This window comes from Canis lupus, chromosome 21 (genome assembly GCF_011100685.1).
Source record: "Canis lupus familiaris isolate Mischka breed German Shepherd chromosome 21, alternate assembly UU_Cfam_GSD_1.0, whole genome shotgun sequence".
Classification (NCBI taxonomy): Eukaryota; Metazoa; Chordata; class Mammalia; order Carnivora; family Canidae; genus Canis; species Canis lupus.
Window position 1 is genome coordinate 26,779,146 of NC_049242.1, and position 18,439 is coordinate 26,797,584.

General features: G+C 46.1%; 1 protein-coding gene across 1 annotated transcript; it reads left to right on the plus strand.

The window, feature by feature from the left end:
- The first annotated feature begins 8,605 nt into the window (after positions 1-8,605).
- On the plus strand, positions 8,606-10,588 carry LOC485220 (RNA polymerase II subunit A C-terminal domain phosphatase SSU72-like). The gene is made up of 3 exons (XM_038569343.1): positions 8,606-8,662; positions 8,873-9,556; positions 9,671-10,588. The coding sequence occupies exons 1-3, from the start codon at positions 8,606-8,608 to the stop codon at positions 9,677-9,679; spliced, it is 750 nt and encodes a 249-aa protein (XP_038425271.1). The 3' UTR covers positions 9,680-10,588.
- The last annotated feature ends 7,851 nt before the right edge of the window (positions 10,589-18,439 follow it).

Below are 18,439 nucleotides of genomic sequence, written 5' to 3' on the forward strand. Positions count from 1 at the left end.
TATTATCAAGTCCAGCGCTTACTTCACAGATAGGTAAACTGAGGCCTGGGAGGAACAGGCCCAAATCTGGACTTGCTTCCTTTTCTGGGGCTTAGTAATAAACCTTTGTGCACAGGCAGGGCTTCTAGTATCCTTTGGCCTTCTCAGCATCCCTGGGAGTGTAGGTAGGCATCCATCTGTTCACTTGGTTATCATGGCTAAGCTTGCAGGCTCAAAAGCCACACTTCCTGGGTTCAAATCCTGTCTCCGCTTTTTACCAGGCACATCTCTGTGCCTCGGTTTCCTCAAATGGGACTACTCTAGTACTTACCTGATATGGTGATTATATCAAGTAAGAATCCATATAAAATATTTGGAACCAGGCCTAGTGCACAATGGATTCTCAATAATTAATAATAGCTTTATTCCTTATCATAATTCAGTTGTTCATTTAGTAAACATGAATTAGGTTTTAGTGCGTGCTGAGTTTGGTGTAGTAAGTCCCCAGGCATGTAGTAGTGAACAAGACTAACCTTTAGGGCTCAAACTTGTGGGGAAGACAGACACATAAAGCCATAGTTTCAAGACTAGGGGTGCGGCAGGTGGAGGTGGGGGTAAGCCAGGGACCAGGAGCGGAAGTGGGAGTGAAGGCAGGTGTTGAGCTGTCAGGTACTGCATGCTTCAGATGGCGCAGTCCTGTGTTAAGTGCTTTATGTCTGTCATCTCAGTCCATCCTCACACACCTGTGTGTTAGATGATGCTGTCCTTTTACCGACGGGGAAACTGATTGTTAAGTTACTTGTCTGAGATCACCAAGCCAGTAAATGGTGGGGCCGGAGTCTGACCCAGGCAGAATGAGTGTGGTAACGATGTGCAGGTGGGGTCAGCAGGATAGGGGGTGGTGGCCCTTCATAGAGAAGAGATGCTCTCATGGGGAATGGTGACTTTGCTGTCAGGCCCAGACCTGGAGTTTGCCCTCTACTCTAGCTGAGGCAGAATGTGCAGTGGTTGTCAGCATAGGCCTGCCCCCAGGCCGCCTGGTTTCCAATTCACTGACCAGCAGTGTGACCTAGAGCAAACTATGGAATCTTCCTGTGCCTCAGTTTTCTCTATAAAATAGGAATAATGATAGTAGCCAAAGCTTGTGGTAATTCTAAGTGCTTTCTTCCAAGAATTTTGCATTTATTACTCATTCAATTATCATGATCTTGTTTTTTCTTTTTTTTTCTAGGGGGGACTAACATCTGTGCAGTTGTAAGGTATAAGTTAATGCACACAAAGCAGTTAGAACAGTGCTTGGGGGCAGCCCGGGGGGCTCAGCAGTTTAGAGCCACCTGCAGCCCAGGGTGTGACCTTGGAGACCAGGGATCAAGCCCCACTTCAGACTTCCTGCATGGAGCCTGCTTCTCCCTCTGCCTGTGTCTGTGCCCCGCCCCCCCACCCCATGTGTCTCTCATGAATAAATGAATAAAATCTTAAAAAAAAAAAAAGTTTGGAAAACACTGAAACCAAGATAAGCAGTTTTCTTCTCTAAGAGACTCCAGTTCCCTAAAAATGCATTTGTCAGCCTTCACAAATGCAGAATTTCTTCTAATTATTGGGCCATGGAATCCCTTGTTCCGAGGAGCATCTGAGCGGGTTGTGAGGCCTAGAAGGCATTTATGAAAACACTAAAGCAAAAAACATTAGCTTTCAGGTGAAGTTATGCCACCTCAGCTTCCCTATCTGTAAAATGGGAATAGCACACACCTATGACAGGTCCTATCAGTGCGGTCCTGAGGACGAAGTGAGGCAAACGGTGTAACTGCACCCGGCCTAATTCCTGGCAGATGGTAAAGGGGGAGCGAACGTTAAGTGTCCGCGCGACCGCCCCCCATGAAGTGGATTCCATGATTCCCCGCGCAGAGCAGCCGGGCCCAGTGAGGTTGGCAGGTGGGCCCCGCCCCGCAGGCTGGGGGGACCAGTGTCTTCCTTTGGGGGGGGTGAGCCCCCTGGTCACCGAGGATTCGGGGAGGTGCGGGGGTGGGGCTGGGGCCTGGGCGGCCTGGCGGGGGAGGCCGGGCCCGGGTGGAAGCGCGCGGGCGGCGGGCGGCGGGCGGCGGGGGACGCGGGAGGCGGCGGGCGCTGGGAGCGGAGCTCTGCGGGTCCCGCGGGGCTCGTTAGCGCTGCCCGGCCGGCAGTCGCCCCGCGGCCCCGGGAGCCCCGAGCGCGCAAACAGCGCCTCCGCCGCGCGCTGACGAGGCCCCGGGAGGCTGGGGCTGCGCGGGCCCCGCGAGGGTCTCGGGGCGCGGCCGCTGGGACCCGGGGCGCCGGTGGCAGCAGCGCCGCCGGCTGAGACCGCGCGGGGGCGCCCGAGGCCACGGAATGAGCCGCGGCGGCCGGAGGCACGGTTAGCCCGACCGCCTAGAGCCGCGCGGGGCAGCACCGAGGCCCTGCGGCCCGGGGGCTCTTGCTCGCTCAGCTGGCTTATTTTTATTATTTATTTTTTATTTTTTATTTTTTATTTTTTTTAATTATTTTCTTGGAGTTCAATTTGCCAACATACAGCGTAATACCCAGTGCTCATCCCGTCAGGTGCCCCCCTCAGTGCCCGTCACCCAGTCACCCCCACCCCCAGCCCACCTCCCCTTCTACCACTCCTAGTTCGTTTCCCAGAGTTAGGAGTCTTTATGTTCTGTCTCCCTTTCTGATATTTCCTACCCATTTCTTCTCCCTTCCCTTCTATTCCCTTTCACTATTATTTATATTCCCCAAATGAATGAGACCATATAATGTTTGTCCTTCCCCGACTGACTTACTTCACTCAGCATAATACCCTCCAGTTCCATCCACGTCGAAGCAAATGGTGGGTATTTGTCGTTTCTAATGGCTGAGGAATATTCCATTGTATACATAAACCACATCTTCTTTATCCATCTTTCAATGACGCCGAGGCTCCTTCCACAGTTTCCGAGAGTGGTCTCTTATGGTTTGCCTCCCTCCCTGTTTTCATCTTATTTGAATTGACACTTTAAGTATTATAAAATGACCCTCTTTATGAGTCCTCATTGCGGTTTTTTTTTTTCTTTCATTGTGGTTTTGATTTGTATTTTCCTGATGGCCAGTGATGCGGAGCCACCAACTTACCTAGATAACTTTCAAATCATCCTGAAAACCTACAAATACCGCCTGAGAGAGAACAGCTGGAATGCTCACTCAGCTGTTTTAAAAATAATGCAGAAGCATTGGTTCAAGGCCGGTAGTTGTGGCAGATGGTCTTTGCCCTCAGATTTTTGGATGCCTAGTTTTAATCCCCCCCCCCCCCCCTTTATTACCTGGTAGCAGTCTGCTTTTCTCAATGACTGTTGTCTGTTCTGGGCCTTAAACTCAGTTAATCTCGCTCCTCCCCTTTCTAGAGGAAAAAGAAAGATATCAACCTGAGATGTCTCAGTGACCTCTTAAAGTGTGCACTTTCACTTTTTAAAAAAAAAGATTTTATTTATTTATTTATGAGAGACACACAGAGAGAGGCAGAGACACAGGCAGAGGGAGAAGCAGGCCCCATGCAGGGAACCTGATGTGGGATTTGATCCCGGGACTTCAGGATCACATCCTGAGCCGAAGGCAGGCTCCAAACCGCTGAGCCCCCCAGGGATCCCATGTACTTCACTTGTTAAGCACGTCAGTGAAAAGTGAAAGGAGGGTGGGTCTCAGGGTGTGCAGAGGGAGCCTCCAGGCCAGCCAAGCCTGGCAGGACCATGTTCTCCTGACATAATAGACCAAGGCTATGCCTGGGATGCTCCATTGGCCTCCAGTGTCCAGAATGTGGACCTGCTGCTGCCTGGCTTCCCTCTTTGTCATGCATTCATCCCCTTGGCCCAGAGAGCTATCATGCTACCCTGCAGATAGCAAATCTTTCCTTCTACCTCAGACCTCACTTCCATGCTGCCTGCACTGTTAGACTGCACCAGCCATGAGGATGTCACTTGAAGGTGGTTCCTAACTGTAGTAATACCACTACACTGCTACCCCACTGCTACCTGCACCACCCCTTCACCCCAGTCCTGAGCACTGGGGGTCACCTGTGACTGCAGTGGGATGGGGAGGGGTTGGCTGGTTCAGAAAAGGCCAAGAAGTTTCTGCTAAAAATGAAATTTGGCTAAGAAGTGACCTCATCTGGCTCCTCAAAGTCCCGTATTTTATAGTGTTGTCTATTTCCCTTTCACATGTGCGGGCTGACCTTAACTTGCTACTTGGATGACAAAGAAACTTAATTCCTTTGTTTTTTCTTTTTTTAAAAGATTTTATTTATTTATTCATGAGAGACACACAGAGAGCGAGGGAGAGGGAGAGGGAGAGGGAGACTCCATGCTGGGAGCCCGATGCGGAACTCGATCCCGGGACTCCAGGATCACGCCTTGGGCCAAAGGCAGGCGCCAAACTGCTGAACCACCCAGGGATCCCCTTGAATTCCTTTCTAACACATTATTATTTCTGATAAGAGCTGGCTGATGAGGACCCCTCCTGAGTTTGTGAGGAGAGTGGTGACTGATGGGAGACTTCCTAGGACAGCCTGGCACTGGGACCAGGCCAGTCCATGTGCGGGGAGGGCATGAGTGCACTTCTGTGACTCCCAGGCAGAGATCTGTAGCGGGACTGGAAGGCAGTTTGATATATCTTCTGTTCCTCTCTGCACTGCGCCTACCCTCTAAGGTTACAACCGTCATTGTGACCTTTGACTCAGTTTTGACGAAGTCGGCTTGGCGGTATTGGGTGGCAATCATGACTGTTGCTGAAGGTACAGAGATGGCACTGAAGTCAGGTTGCTATCTGGCGGCTAGGGGACGCTCATGTGACTGTGGTATGTCCTTCTGACAACTCTTCCCCATCCCCTCCCACGAAGTAAGACAAAGCAAGCCAACAAACTCTCCTCAGTAGGCTGTTGTGCCTTCTGGTCTGCCCAAGATGATCCTCTCTTTAGCCTGTATTGTTCTTGAGGGCTCACCTGGCCTAATGCTTGGTAAGGACCCGCCCATTGACAGGAGCTGAGAAGACAGACTTCTTTCCTGCTCAGAGGAAAGAGGGTCCCTCCTGGCTCTGGAGGGCCTCAGGGAAGAAATCATCAGGCAGGATTCAGATACTGGCTTGCTCTCTCTCTCAGTGTCTAACTCACTGGGCTTTGGATAAGTCAGTTCTTTATCCTTGTCAGTGTCTTGGGCAGAATAATCCTAATGGTATCTTTCCACTCTCAAGTCTTCTCCTTCCACAGCCAGGCCTGGGTGACACAGGAAGGAAAAGGGAAGAAGTTTTGGTGTAGATTGTATAGGCTCCTTCCCAGCAGGGCCTGAAGGAGGAAGTCTTGGGTAAGAAAGGCAGAGTAAGACCTGGGGGTGAGACAGAGAGATCATGATGTGGGGGCTGGAAGATGACCTTCAGGTTCTTTTAAGGTTTTACAGAGGTGAGAGCTGGGCTGCGGGTGGGTTGGCTGTAGTATGTACTCCTGTGCCAGGGGATAGTTTTCCCATTTCTTAATCCCTGTCTGGCACCAAAGTTGGCTCTTTTTGTGAGGCTCATGTGGAATTGTGGCAATGAGTATGAAGCAGGAGGAAGGCCACTTTGTCCTAGGCAAGGCTGCGATGTCAGTGTGTGGGCTCAGGAAGGAGGTGGATGCTTCATGCTCCAGCCCTCTGCCCTGGGAGCTCCCCATATGGGAGATGGGCAGGTGGGTGTCAGGAAGAGCTTGAGATTGGGAAGGACAGGCCTGATATCCTGCTTGTGTGCCACATATGGCAGCACCAGTTCCTAAAGTATCGAAACACAAGGAACCATGTAGAAACAGCTAAGGCCTCAAACTCCCTAACTTCCCCCAGTATCCGCGGCCTCCAGAGACCCTGGCTGAGCACGGTCAGGGTCAGACACCTGGGGTCCATACACCTGCTATAGTTTCTGGGTTCTGACCTCTGTCTCTGTGTATCCTCTTGATCAGAGGCTGGACTCAGGTGGGTAGACAGCTTCCCCAGGTAGAGTGCTGGAATTCCCAATTCATGAGGGCACTCATCATGAGGCCCTCAGACTGTCGCTTCTGGATGGTGCCAGTCACTCCCATGTGGCAGCTTGGGGGAACTCTTGCCTCCACTGTGAACTGTACTGGTTGTTAAATATTTTGACAGTCCTTCCTGCATAGGGGAAGGGGACAGAGGAGTGAGGAATTCTGTTCTGGGCCTCTGGTCTCTGGGCTATGGGGATAGAGTGGCAAAACCAGGCGGGCCTGTGGTCTTCCTCAGCTGTGCTGGAGAGGGTTGTGCCAGAGTCAGCGCCGGGGCCTCCCAGAGACTCTGGCACCTCCTCCCCCAGGATGGGCCATCGATTTGGCACAGCAGACCTCAGTCACCTACCCTCCCATCTGGACACACCTGGCATGAGCCCCATGCTGCATTCCTGGGAAGGAGCCCTGCTGGGAGCCTGTGCCTGCCAAACGCTGGGAGCTGTGCTGCCTTTGTTCCCTGCGGGCGGTTGGCGGGCCGGGTCCCTTCTCCCCTTGGCCAGTTCCTGCCACAGCTAATCTCTTCCCTGTGGCCCATTCTTGGCAATGAGCCCACCCTGGCAGAGCAGACTGCCTGTGGGGTGCCTGCCCGGCAAGCCTGCTTCCTTTGCTGGCACAGGCCCCGTTCCCGTGGAATCCTTCCTGGGGGGGCACCATCCCTCGCGGAGTTCTCCTGGGAGCCCGCGGGGTGCTTCTCTCACTAGCACAGTGCCCAGTCATTTCCCTGGATTTCCCCCCTTACACTCTTCTGGGGTTTGCAGGGTGTTTTACTGTTTCCAGGGCTCTTTCATATTTTATCTCATTAGATGCTCAGGAGCCCCACAAAGAGCAAATGGTACCTCTGAGGTGGAGGGCTCAGGAGTGGACAGTATTACTGAATGATTTACTCTGACTCTGCCTTCGGGCCCTGGGACAGGGATTTGTCTGAGAACGCTTTCTCAGGATCTAAATGGGGCAGGTGTTTGGCAGTGTAGCAGAGGGCAGCCTGAAGCCTTCTTCTTCCAGGGGCCAGGGAAATCTGAAGCCTGCTGTGGCTCCCTGCTTGCCTGATTTGAAAGCAATAGGGAACTTCTTTCACAAGAGCAGCGGCTTTGGGGTCACCCTGGAAGGGTGGTGAGAAAGGGTTGGTAGGTCAGGGCTTTTGCATTACCAGGCCACTTGGAGACACATTTGGCTTAGAGAAGCTACCTGGTTGGTGGTGGGGCGGGTTGTGGGGAGCTCACTAGGGAGAGATGTGGGTGCTCATTCATGAGTTATGTCTGAACGATACCTTGAAGGTCAAAGTTTGGGCAAATTGAAGTCGGTAAGAGCTGATAAACTAGCCGTTCCTTCTTTTTTTTTTTAAATAAATAAATTTTTTATTGGTGTTCAATTTACCAACATACAGAATAACACCCAGTGCTCATCCTGTCAAGTGCCCCCCTCAGTGCCCATTACCCATTCACCCCCACCCCCCGCCCTCCTCCCCTTCCACCACCCCTAGTTCGTTTCCCAGAGTTAGGAGTCTTCATGTTCTGTCTCCCTTTCTGATATTTCCTACCCATTTTTTCTCCCTTCCCTTCTATTCCCTTTCACTATTATTTATATTCCCCAAATGAATGAGAACATATAATGTTTGTCCTTCTCTGATTGACTTACTTCACTCAGCATAATACCCTCCAGTTCCATCCACGTCGAAGCAAATGGTGGGTATTTGTCGTTTCTAATGGCTGAGTAATACAATTCCTTTACATCTTTAATTGATTAGCCAGATTGCACTGATTAAAAAAAACCATACAGTACTTTTAGTTGACATTTATATAGCTATAATAAGATTTCCTTATAAAACACTTTACCAAGGTATAATTGACATACAAAAGGCTGTACATATTTTAGGTGTACAACTTGATGAGTTTGGAGATAAATATACTTCCAGGAAACGATCTCCACAATCTGTGCCATGAACATATTCATTTCCTTCTGAAGTTTTCTTCCTTTCTTTTACCTATCTGTCCTCTATAGCCAAATACAAAAGGAAACCAACAGGGTAACTCCCAAATTGAAAATGCTCCCTCCCGGTAGCAACACCCTTGTCAAGAAAATTAGAAGTATGAGTAATTTAATTACCTGGCTGTTCCAATGATTACATTGTAGTTAGCATGATTAGATTGCGCTCCATTGGATCAAATTGAATCAGTCAAGAATTCCTAGAAGTCACCACCCACTCCTTGAAGGTGACTGAATATAAATACACCCTGGTTCCTGCTCTGGGACACTTTGCTAATTGAAAGAGTTTCCATCATGCTTGATTTTCCTTGAGAATCATGATTTTAAGAGTATTAAATGCGGAAAACACTGTGTTGTAATTCCTAATATACTCAGTAGGGATATTCTCCAGAATGTGATTTATTTGCATTGGCAAATGACTTTCTGAATTGTGGGGCAATTCCTATGAAGGTATTCCTATGATTTACACAATTGCATTTCTAGAAAATCCAAATGTATATTAATGGGCAAGGATACTTTTATGTAATTACGGGTAGAATTGAATTGGATGTAAGATCAAAATCTCAAAACAGATTTTCCTCCCATATTCATGACCAGGTGTCACTGCACAGCACTGACATGCTTCCAGTCAGCCTGGCTGACCCGCTCACTGTCAGCCTCAGCCCTCATCACCGTGTAGGCCAATCCAACCAACTGCAGGTTTCACATCACTGCCATGGGCGGCCACACCCTTATTGAGATTGAGTGGTTTAGTGGATGGAATCACCTCACCATTATCGTGATTAGGTTATTGGTCTCAGGATCCAATGACACTCCACCCCCTGAAACAGAATCCACCAGGAAGTCCTGGAAGTCTCTGCCGACTCCGTGAAGGTGCCCAGATAGAAGCCTGCTGCCCGTCCTCCACCACTGTGCTGGTCTGGAGAGCGGGACCAAGTAGCCAGCGTCCTGGCCACAGCATCCCCGCAGGCCCTGCAGCCCCCAGCAGCCGCCACCGTGCCCCCGTCCCCGCTCAGGGTGGCTGTGGTGTGCAGCAGCAACATGAACAGGAGCATGGAAGCCCATGATATCCTCCAGAAAAGGGGGTTCTGCGTCCGGTCTTTTGGAGTCGCGCGTCAGGTGAAGCTCCCGGGTCTCATACGCAATTGCCCCGTGCTCTATGACTTCTCCACGACCTACAAGCAGATGTATAAGGACCTCTGGAGGAAAAACCGGGAATGCTACAGCAGCAACGGAATCCTTCAACTCTTGGGGAGAAACCAGAGGATCAAGCCGCACCCAGAAAGGTTCCAGGAGTGCAGCGACCCCTTTGATGTCATCTTCACCTGCGAGGAGAGGGTCTATGACCGAGTGGTGCAAGACCTATGCGCCAGGGAACAGGCGACCTTCCAGCCTCTGCATGTGGTCAACGTGGACATTGTGGACACCTTGGAGGAGGCCACCCTTGGGGCTTTCCTCATCTACAGGCTGTGCCAGAGCCTCCAGCAGGCAGGCGACATGGAAGACAGTCTTGGTCAGCTGCTGCTGGCTGCGGAGGAGAAAACTGGAAAGAGCTTTCTTCTACTGAAGGTCAGGGCTGGGATTGGCACGGGGAACAACTTGGGGGGGGGCGGGGGTTGGACTAGTCTGTATTTTCTTTGAAAAAATGGTTTTAACGCCCTTTCCACAAACTTCTGTTTGTAGGATTTTTAGGTGCATCCCACTGGGGAAGAGAGAAGAGCAAGGAAAGGAAATCCTTGGGAAACCGAGGACAACGGCTGGTAGTCATGGAAACAATCCAAACTGGGGGACATTGCTCTGGGTACTTTAGGCACAAGAAGTAATTCAGTGCTCACGTGGGTCTGCAAGGAAGTTATTGCCACAGCCTGCATTTTGCAGATGAGCAAAGAAAAGTTTATAATGGAGTGTGGAACTCCATTTGGTGAAGGATATTCAGCCAGGAAACATTTTTCAGGCCATCAAATTTTTTCTCAGCCTTCTTTTGGAGACTCGAGGGGAGAACTAATTTCCTTGCCTTTCCTAGCTTCTAGAAAGCACCATGTTTCTTGGCTGATGGTCTCCTATTCCATCTTCAAAGCCAGCCATGGAAAGTTGAGTCCTTTCACATGGCATCACTCTGTCCTCCTCTTCTTCCTCCCTTTTCCACATTGAAGGACCCTTGTAATTACATTGGGCTCACCCAGATAATTCAGGTTGATCTCCCAATTTTAAGGTCTGTGGTGTTAAAAAGCAAGCCACAGGCCCAAGGTGGAGTCACTCGCCCTCACAACTGCAAACCAAGCCTTAATTGCAGTTTCAAACTTCTCCAGGAGTGGACTTGGAAAGCAATCAATCTGGGCTTTTCTACTTAGCACCAATAGGCTAATCAGTCACATAGGTCTTCTCCATCTCCCAAAGGAAGGTGAGGTAATTCCCCTAATAAGACCTCCTCCCATTTCCATTCAGGGAAGGGGATTTTGCCTGAAACAGTCCCTTATTTTCTTTGCTAAAAACCTCTTGCTTGATTGTCCTTTCTATAAAAAGCCTTGCATTTTGTATAACTCCTCTGAGCTCCCCTCTACTCTCTGGATGATATGCTGCCTGATTCATGAATTGATTAATAAAGCCAATTATATCTTTACAATGTGCTCATGTGAGTTTTTGTGATTTAACAATGGATTAGGAAACTTAATCCTATGTGTACACTTAAAGTATACTGCTTGCAATGTCTGAGGGTGTTCTTTTGGAAATAGAATAGAATGAAACAATTAAGTAAGCATGAATTCCTCTTCATTGTCATAAATTATTGAGAGCTCCTTGGACGTCATTAATTACACAGTAAAGAAGTATATTAAAATTAGAGGTATAAAAAATAAAATAAAATAAAATTAGAGGTATAGGCTATCACTTTTTAAGAAATAATTTTGTTTTGCTCACTTTTTTAGAGAGCAGGTGAGCAGGAGTGGTAGGGCAGTGGGGAGGAGCATTAGAAGAAAGAGAATCCCAAGCAGGCTCCACACCCAGCACGGAGCCCAATGCAGGGCTCAGTCTCATGACCCAAGATCATGACTTGAGCCTAAATCAAGAGTCAGACACTTAACCCCCTGAGCCGCCCAGGTGGCCCTCCTTTTGCTCATTTTGAGTGGTATATTAATTATAGAGGGTTTTTTCTTTTTTTATAATAAATTAATTTTTTATTGGTGTTCAATTTGCCAACATACAGAATAACACCCAGTGCTCATCCCGTCAAGTGCCCCCCTCAGTGCCCATCACCCATTCACCCCCACCCCCCGCCCTCCTCCCCTTCCACCACCCCTAGTTCATTTCCCAGAGTTAGGAGTCTTTATGTTCTGTCTGATATTTCCCACACACTTCTTCTCCCTTCCCTTCTATTCCCTTTCACTATTATTTATATTCCCCAAATGAATGAGAACATATAATGTTTGTCCTTCTCTGATTGACTTATTTCACTCAGCATAATACCTTCCAGTTCCATCCACGTTGAAGCAAATGGTGGGTATTTGTCATTTCTAATGGCTGAGGAATATTCCATTGTATACATAAACCACATCTTCTTTATCCATTCATCTTTCGATGGACACCGAGGCTCCTTCCACAGTTTGGCTATTGTGGACATTGCTGCTAGAAACATCGGGGTGCAGGTGTCCCGGCATTTCATTGCATCTGTATCTTTGGGGTAAATCCCCAACAGTGCAATTGCTGGGTCATAGGGCAGGTCTATTTTTAACTCTTTGAGGAACCTCCACACAGTTTTCCAGAGTGGCTGCACCATTTCACATTCCCACCAACAGTGTAAGAGGGTTCCCTTTTCTCCACATTAAGAGGGTTTTTCTAATGAAAAATAGCATTTTGACTTGTTGATGGCTTTCCTTATTGACTATATTTACCTTTCTAATGCTGACACCAAAACTTTAAGTAATAAATGAATCTTATATTATTGCTAAGGACTTAGAATTGTAAATAAGGGGCAGCCCTGGTGGCCCAGTGGTTTAGCACCGCCTTCAGCTGGGGGTGTGATCTTGGAGACCCGGGATCAAGTCCCACATCGGACTCCCTGCATGGAGCCTGCTTTTCCCTCTGCCTGTGTCTCTGCCTCTCTCTCTCTCTCTCTCTGTGTGTGTGTGTGTGTGTGTCTGTCATGAATAAATAAATAAAATATAAAAAAAGAAGTGTAAATAAGGAGAAACATCCCCAAATGAAAATAAATAAAGTGAAATAACCTAATTTTGAGAGTATCTTTTTCTCTATTTGGAGGCCGATCTTCAAGCTTTCAAGCCACATATTTTAAGCTTTATCAGTTCAACTGATGAAATAATTCTTAACATAGGAGTTTTTATTATTAAGATATCCATTAATTTACCTAATTGTGCTACTTGGAACTAAAGTAAGGGGTGTTCATATGACACATGAATGAATTTTCTCTTGATTATTCTTTCCAGAGGTATCAAACCTCCCACTTTGGCATTTCTCTGTTGATACAACCACAGATCTTCTGGGCCAGGCCCATGCACAGACTAAGCACAAGAGTTGCCCTTTTGGGGAACTGAGCCAAAGAGTAAATTTCTTCATGCTTTCTTTCAGTCAAAGGATGGCACTGAGATACAATGTTTATAGTTTCTCAAGGGCTACTTTTGCAGATTGAGCTTTTAGATGCTGGGTCACTGGGTTGGGTGGATGACACATCTCTGAATTAACTCTTTGCCGTGCTCCTTTATTCCTTTTGTCCCCTCTCCTGATCCTTAGGATTGAAATTGCAATAAAACAGGGACCTCCATGAATGCCCAGTGGGTGGAGTGTCATTGGATCCTGAGACCAACAACCTAATCATGATAATGGTGAGGTGATTCCATCCACTAAACCACTCAATCTCAATAAGAGTGTGGCCGCCCATAGCAGTGATGTGAAACCTGCAGTTGGTTGGATTGGCCTACATGGTGATGAGGGCTGAGGCTGACAGTGAGCGGGTCAGCCAGGCTGACTGGAAGCATGTCAGTGCTGTGCAGTGACACCTGGTCATGAATATGGGTGGAAAATCTGTTTTGAGATTTTGAACTTACATGTAATTCAATTCTACCCGTAATTACATAAAAGTATCCTTGCCCATTAATATACATTTGGATTTTCTAGAAATGCAATTGTGTAAATCATAGGAATACCTTCATAGGAATTGCCCCACAATTCAGAAAGTCATTTGCCAATGCAAATAAATCACATTCTGGACGATATCCCTGCTGAGAGTATATTAGGAATTACAACACAGGGTTTTCCACATTTAATAGTCTGATAATCATGATTCTCAAGGAAAATCAGGAATTGATGTCAGCTTCTGCCTGCTTTTTATTCCTTCAAGTACAGCTTGTTTGAGCATTCCCATACTGAAATGTAGTATATGTAAAATTATTTAATCCTCTGGGTAGGGTCTGTGTTTTAAAAAGCCTTCCAGGTAGGGGTGCTTGGGTGGTTCAGCTGCTTAAGTGTCTGCCTTTGGCTCAATTCATGATCCTGGAGTCCTGGAATTAAACCCCACGTTGGGCTTCCTGATCAATAGGGATTCTGCTTTTGCTTTTCCCTTTGCCTCTCCTCTGGTGTATTCTCTCTCCTTCTCTCTCTTACTTTACCTCTCAAATAATTTTTAAAATCTTAAAAAAAAAGAAAAGTGTAATATTAACAGTGGCACTAAGCCGCATATGATTTATGAGTATAACTGAGCAGAGGTAGTTGAACATAGTTGAATTAGTTAACATGCTACATTTTAAAGTAGATTTTAGTCAATAACAATCCCTTTACATGGAGTGTAGGCAGAATGGAGCACGGGTGGATCTGAGAAGACTGGAGCTTGGGGACGGTGATGGCTGTGGATAGGTGGAATACAGGACAGGTCAGAGAGGATGTTGGAGTCAAAATGATAAGACTTGAAGGGAAGAGAGAAAGGGAGGAATTTAAAATCCTTGTCAAGGATCCCTGGGTGCCTCAGCGGTTTAGTGCCTGCCTTGGGCCAAGACATGATCCTGGAGTCCCACTGAGTCCCACGTTGGGCTCCCTGCATGGGGCCTGCTTCTCCCTCTGCCTGTGTCTTTGCCTCTCTCTCTCTCTCTGTCTCTCTCTCTCTCTCTGTCTCTCATGAATAAATAAATAAAGCCTTGGGGATCCTTGGGTGGCTCAGTGGTTTAGCGCCTGCCTTTGGCCCAGGGCATGATACTGGAGTCCCGGGATCGAGTCCCATGACGGGCTCCCGGCATGGAGCCTGCTTCTCCCTCCTCCTGTGTCTCTGCCTCTCTCTCTCTCTCTCTCTATGTCTATCATAAATAAATAAATCTTTAAAAAAAATAAAGTCTTTAAAAAAATAAAATAAAATCATTGTCAAATTGGCCATAGCAACTTCTTACTAGATATGTCTCCTGAGGTAAGGAAAACAAAAGCAAAAAGAAACTATTGGGGCTTTATCAAAATAAAAATCTGCATGGCAAGGGAAACAGTCAATAGAATGAAAAGGCAACCTGCAGAATGGGAAAAGACATTTGCAAATGACATATCTGATAAAGGGTCAGTATCCAAAATATATAAGGAACTTTTTTTTTTAAAAAGAACAAACAAAATCTTACTTTTATTTCGTACCATGCCTAATAGTAAATGCCCAAAAATTTGATAATTACAATTTTTTAAAAGATTTTTAAAATTTATTCAAGGTGTGGGAAATATTAGAAAGGGAGACATAACATAAAGACTCCTAACTCTGGGAAACGAACTAGGGGTGGTGGAAGGGGAGGAGGGCGGGGAGTGGGGGTGAATGGGTGACGGGCACTGAGGGGGGCACTTGATGGGATGAGCACTGGGTGTTATTCTGTAAGTTGGCAAATTGAACACCAATAAAAAATAAATTTATTATAAAAAAAATAAAAAAAATAAAATTATGTAGAAAAGACAAAAAAAAGAGAGAGATACAAGGGGAGAGAGAGAGAGAGAGAGACAGAGACAGAGACACAGGCAGAGGGAGAAGCAGGCTCCATGCAGGGAGCCCTACACGGGACCCGATCTCGAGACTCAGGGATCATGCCTTGGGCTGAAGGCAGGCGCCAAACTGCTGAGCCACCCAGGGATCCCAGATAATTACAATTTTTAAAGAAAATTACAGACAACTATAGGCACATAGAAAGGATCTTTAACATAAATTTATGAAGATAAGAAAAGGATTACATGAAAAATTTCAAATCCTCATGAAGGAGTGATAATTATGTGTGGCTTTTATGCAGTTAAAGTATATTTGTATATAACTTTGTACATTAAAGACGATTTCTAATTTTAACTTTTTTTAAATAAAATAATTTTTTATTGGTGTTCAGTTTACCAACATACAGAATAACACCCATTGCTCATCCTGTCAAGTGTCCCCCTCAGTGCCTGTCACCCACTCACCCTCACCCCCCGCCCTCCTCCCCTTCCACCACCCCTAGTTCGTTTCCCAGAGTTAGCAGTCTTTATGTTCTGTCTCCCTTTCTGATATTTCCTACCCATTTCTTCTCCCTTCCCTTATATTCCCTTTCACTATTATTTATATTCTCCAAATGAATGAGAACATACACTGTTTGTCCTTCTCCGATTGACTTACTTCACTCAGCATAATACCCTCCAGTTCCATCCACGTTGAAGCAAATGGTGGGTATTTGTCATTTCTAATGGCTGAGGAATATTCCATTGTATACATAGACCGCATCTTCTTTATCCATTCATCTTTCGATGGACACCGAGGCTCCTTCCACAGTTTGGCTATTGTGGACATTGCTGCTAGAAACATCGGGGTGCAGGTGTCCCGGCGTTTCATTGCATCTGTATCTTTGGGGTAAATCCCCAACAGTGCAATTGCTGGGTCGTAGGGCAGGTCTATTTTCAACTCTTTGAGGAACCTCCACACAGTTTTCCAGAGTGGCTGCACCAGTTCACATTCCCACCAATAGTGCAGGAGGGTTCCCTTTTCTGCGCATCCTCTCCAACATTTGTGGTTTCCTGCCTGGTTAATGTTCCTCATTTTCACTGCTGTGAGGTGGTATATCATTGTGGTTTGATTTGTATTTCCCTGATGGCAAGTGATGTGGAGCATTTTCTCATGTGCATGTTGGCCATGTCTATGTCTTCCTCTGTGAGATTTCTCTTCATGTCTTTTGTCCATTTCATGATTGGATTGTTTGTTTCCTTGGTGTTGAGTTTAATAAGTTCTTTATAGATCTTGGAAACTAGCCCTTTCACTGGTGTGAGGTGGTATCTCATTGTGGTTTTGATTTGTATTTCTCTGATGGCCAGTGATGCAGAGAATTTTCTCATGTGATTCTTGGCCATATGTATGTCCTCTTTGGTGAAAATTCTGTTCATGTCTTTTGCCATTTCAGGATTGGATTGTTTGTTTCTTTGCTGTTGAGTTTAATAAGTTCTTTATAGATCTTGGATACTAGCCCTTTCTCTGATAGGTCATTTGCAAATATCTCTCCCATTCTGTATGTTATATTTTCATTTTGACTGTTTCTTTTGCTGTGCAAAAGCTTCTTACCTTGATGAAGTCCCAAAAGTTCATTCTTGCTTTTGTTTCCCTTGCCTTTATGGATGTATCTTGCAAGAAGTTGCTGTGGCCAAGTTCAAAATGGATGTTGCCTGTGTTCTCCTTTAGGGTTTTGATGGAATCTTGTTTCACATTTAGATCTTTTATCCACTTTGAGTTTATATTTATGTATGGTGCAAGAGAATGGTCTAGGTTCATTCTTCACATGGCTATCCAATCTTCCCAGCACCATTTATTAAAGAGATTGTCCTTTCTCCAGTGGATAGTCTCTCGTGCTTTGTCAAGTATTAGTTGATCATAGAGTTGAGGGTCCACTTCTGGGTTCTCTATTCTGTTCCATTAATCTATGTGTCTGTTTTGCTAGTACCACACTGTCTTGATGATCACAGCTTTGTAGTACAACCTGAAATCTGGCATTGTGATACCACCAGCTATGGTTTCTTTTTTAGTATTCCCCTGGCTATTCAGTTTTTTTCTGATTCCACACAAATCTTTAAGATATCTTTTTTTTTTAAAATTTATTCATGAGAGGGAGACAGAGAGAGGGAGACAGAGAGAGGGAGACAGTGAGAAAGGCAGAGACAGAGGCAGAGGGAGAAGCAGGCTCCATGCAGGGAGCCTGATGTGGGACTCCATCCTGGGTCTCCAGGATCACGCCCTGGGTCAAAGTCAGACCTAAACCGCTGAGCCACCCGGGCTGCCTGATTCCACATGAATCTTAAGATGATTTGTTTCAACTCTTGGAAGAAAGTCCATGGTATTTTGATAGGGATTACATTAAATGTGTAAATTGCCCTGGGTAGCATTGACATCTTCCCAATATTAATTCTGCCAATCCATGAGCATGGAATATTTTTCCATCTCTTTGTGTCTTCCTGAATTTCTTTCAGATGTGTTCTGTAGTTTTTAGGATAGAGATCCTTTACCTCTTTGGTTAGGTTTATTCCTAGGTATCTTATGCTCTTGGGTGCAATTGTAAATGGGATTGACTCCTTAATTTCTCTTTCTTCAGTCTCATTGTTAGTGTATAGAAATGCCACTGACTTCTGGGCATTGATTTTGTATCCTGCCACGCTACCAAATTGCTGTATGAGTTCTAGCAATCTTGGGGTGGAAGCTTTTGGGTTTTCTATGTACAGTATCATGTCATCGGCGAAGAGGGAGAGTTTGACTACTACTTTGCCAATTTGAATGCCTTTTATTTCTTTTTGTTGTCTGATTGCTGAGGCTAGGACTTCTAGTACTATGTTGAATAGCAGTGGTGAGAGTGGACATCCCTGTCATGTTGCTGAGCTTGGGGGAAAAGCCCTCAGTTTTTTCCTGTTGAGAATGATATTTGCTGTGGGCTTTTTATAGATGCCTTTTAAGATGATGAGGAATGTTCCCTCTATTCCTACACTCCGAGGAGTTTTGATCAGGAATGGATGCTGTATTTTGTCAAATGCTTTCTCTGCATCTATTGAGAGGATCATACGGTTCTTGTTTTTTCTCTTGCTGATATCATGAATCACATTGATTATTTTACTAGTGTTGAACCAGCCTTGTGTCCCGGGGATAAACCCAATTGGTCATGGTGAATAATTCTTCTTAATGTATTGTTGTATCCTATTGGCTAGTATCTTGTTGAGAATTTTTGCATCCATGTTCATCAGGGATATTGGTGTATCACTTTTGTTTTTGACGGGGTCTTCGTGTGGTTTTAAAATTAAGGTTGTGCTGCCCCCATAAAATGAGTTTGGAAGTATTCTGCCCCTTTCTATCCTGCAGAACAGCTTTAGTATAATAGGTGTGGTTCTTTCTTTAAACGTTAGATAGAATTCCCCTGGGAAGCCATCTGGCTCTGTTCTTTTGTGTCTTGGGAGCTTTTTGATGACTGCTTCAATTTCCTCTCTGGTTATTGGCCT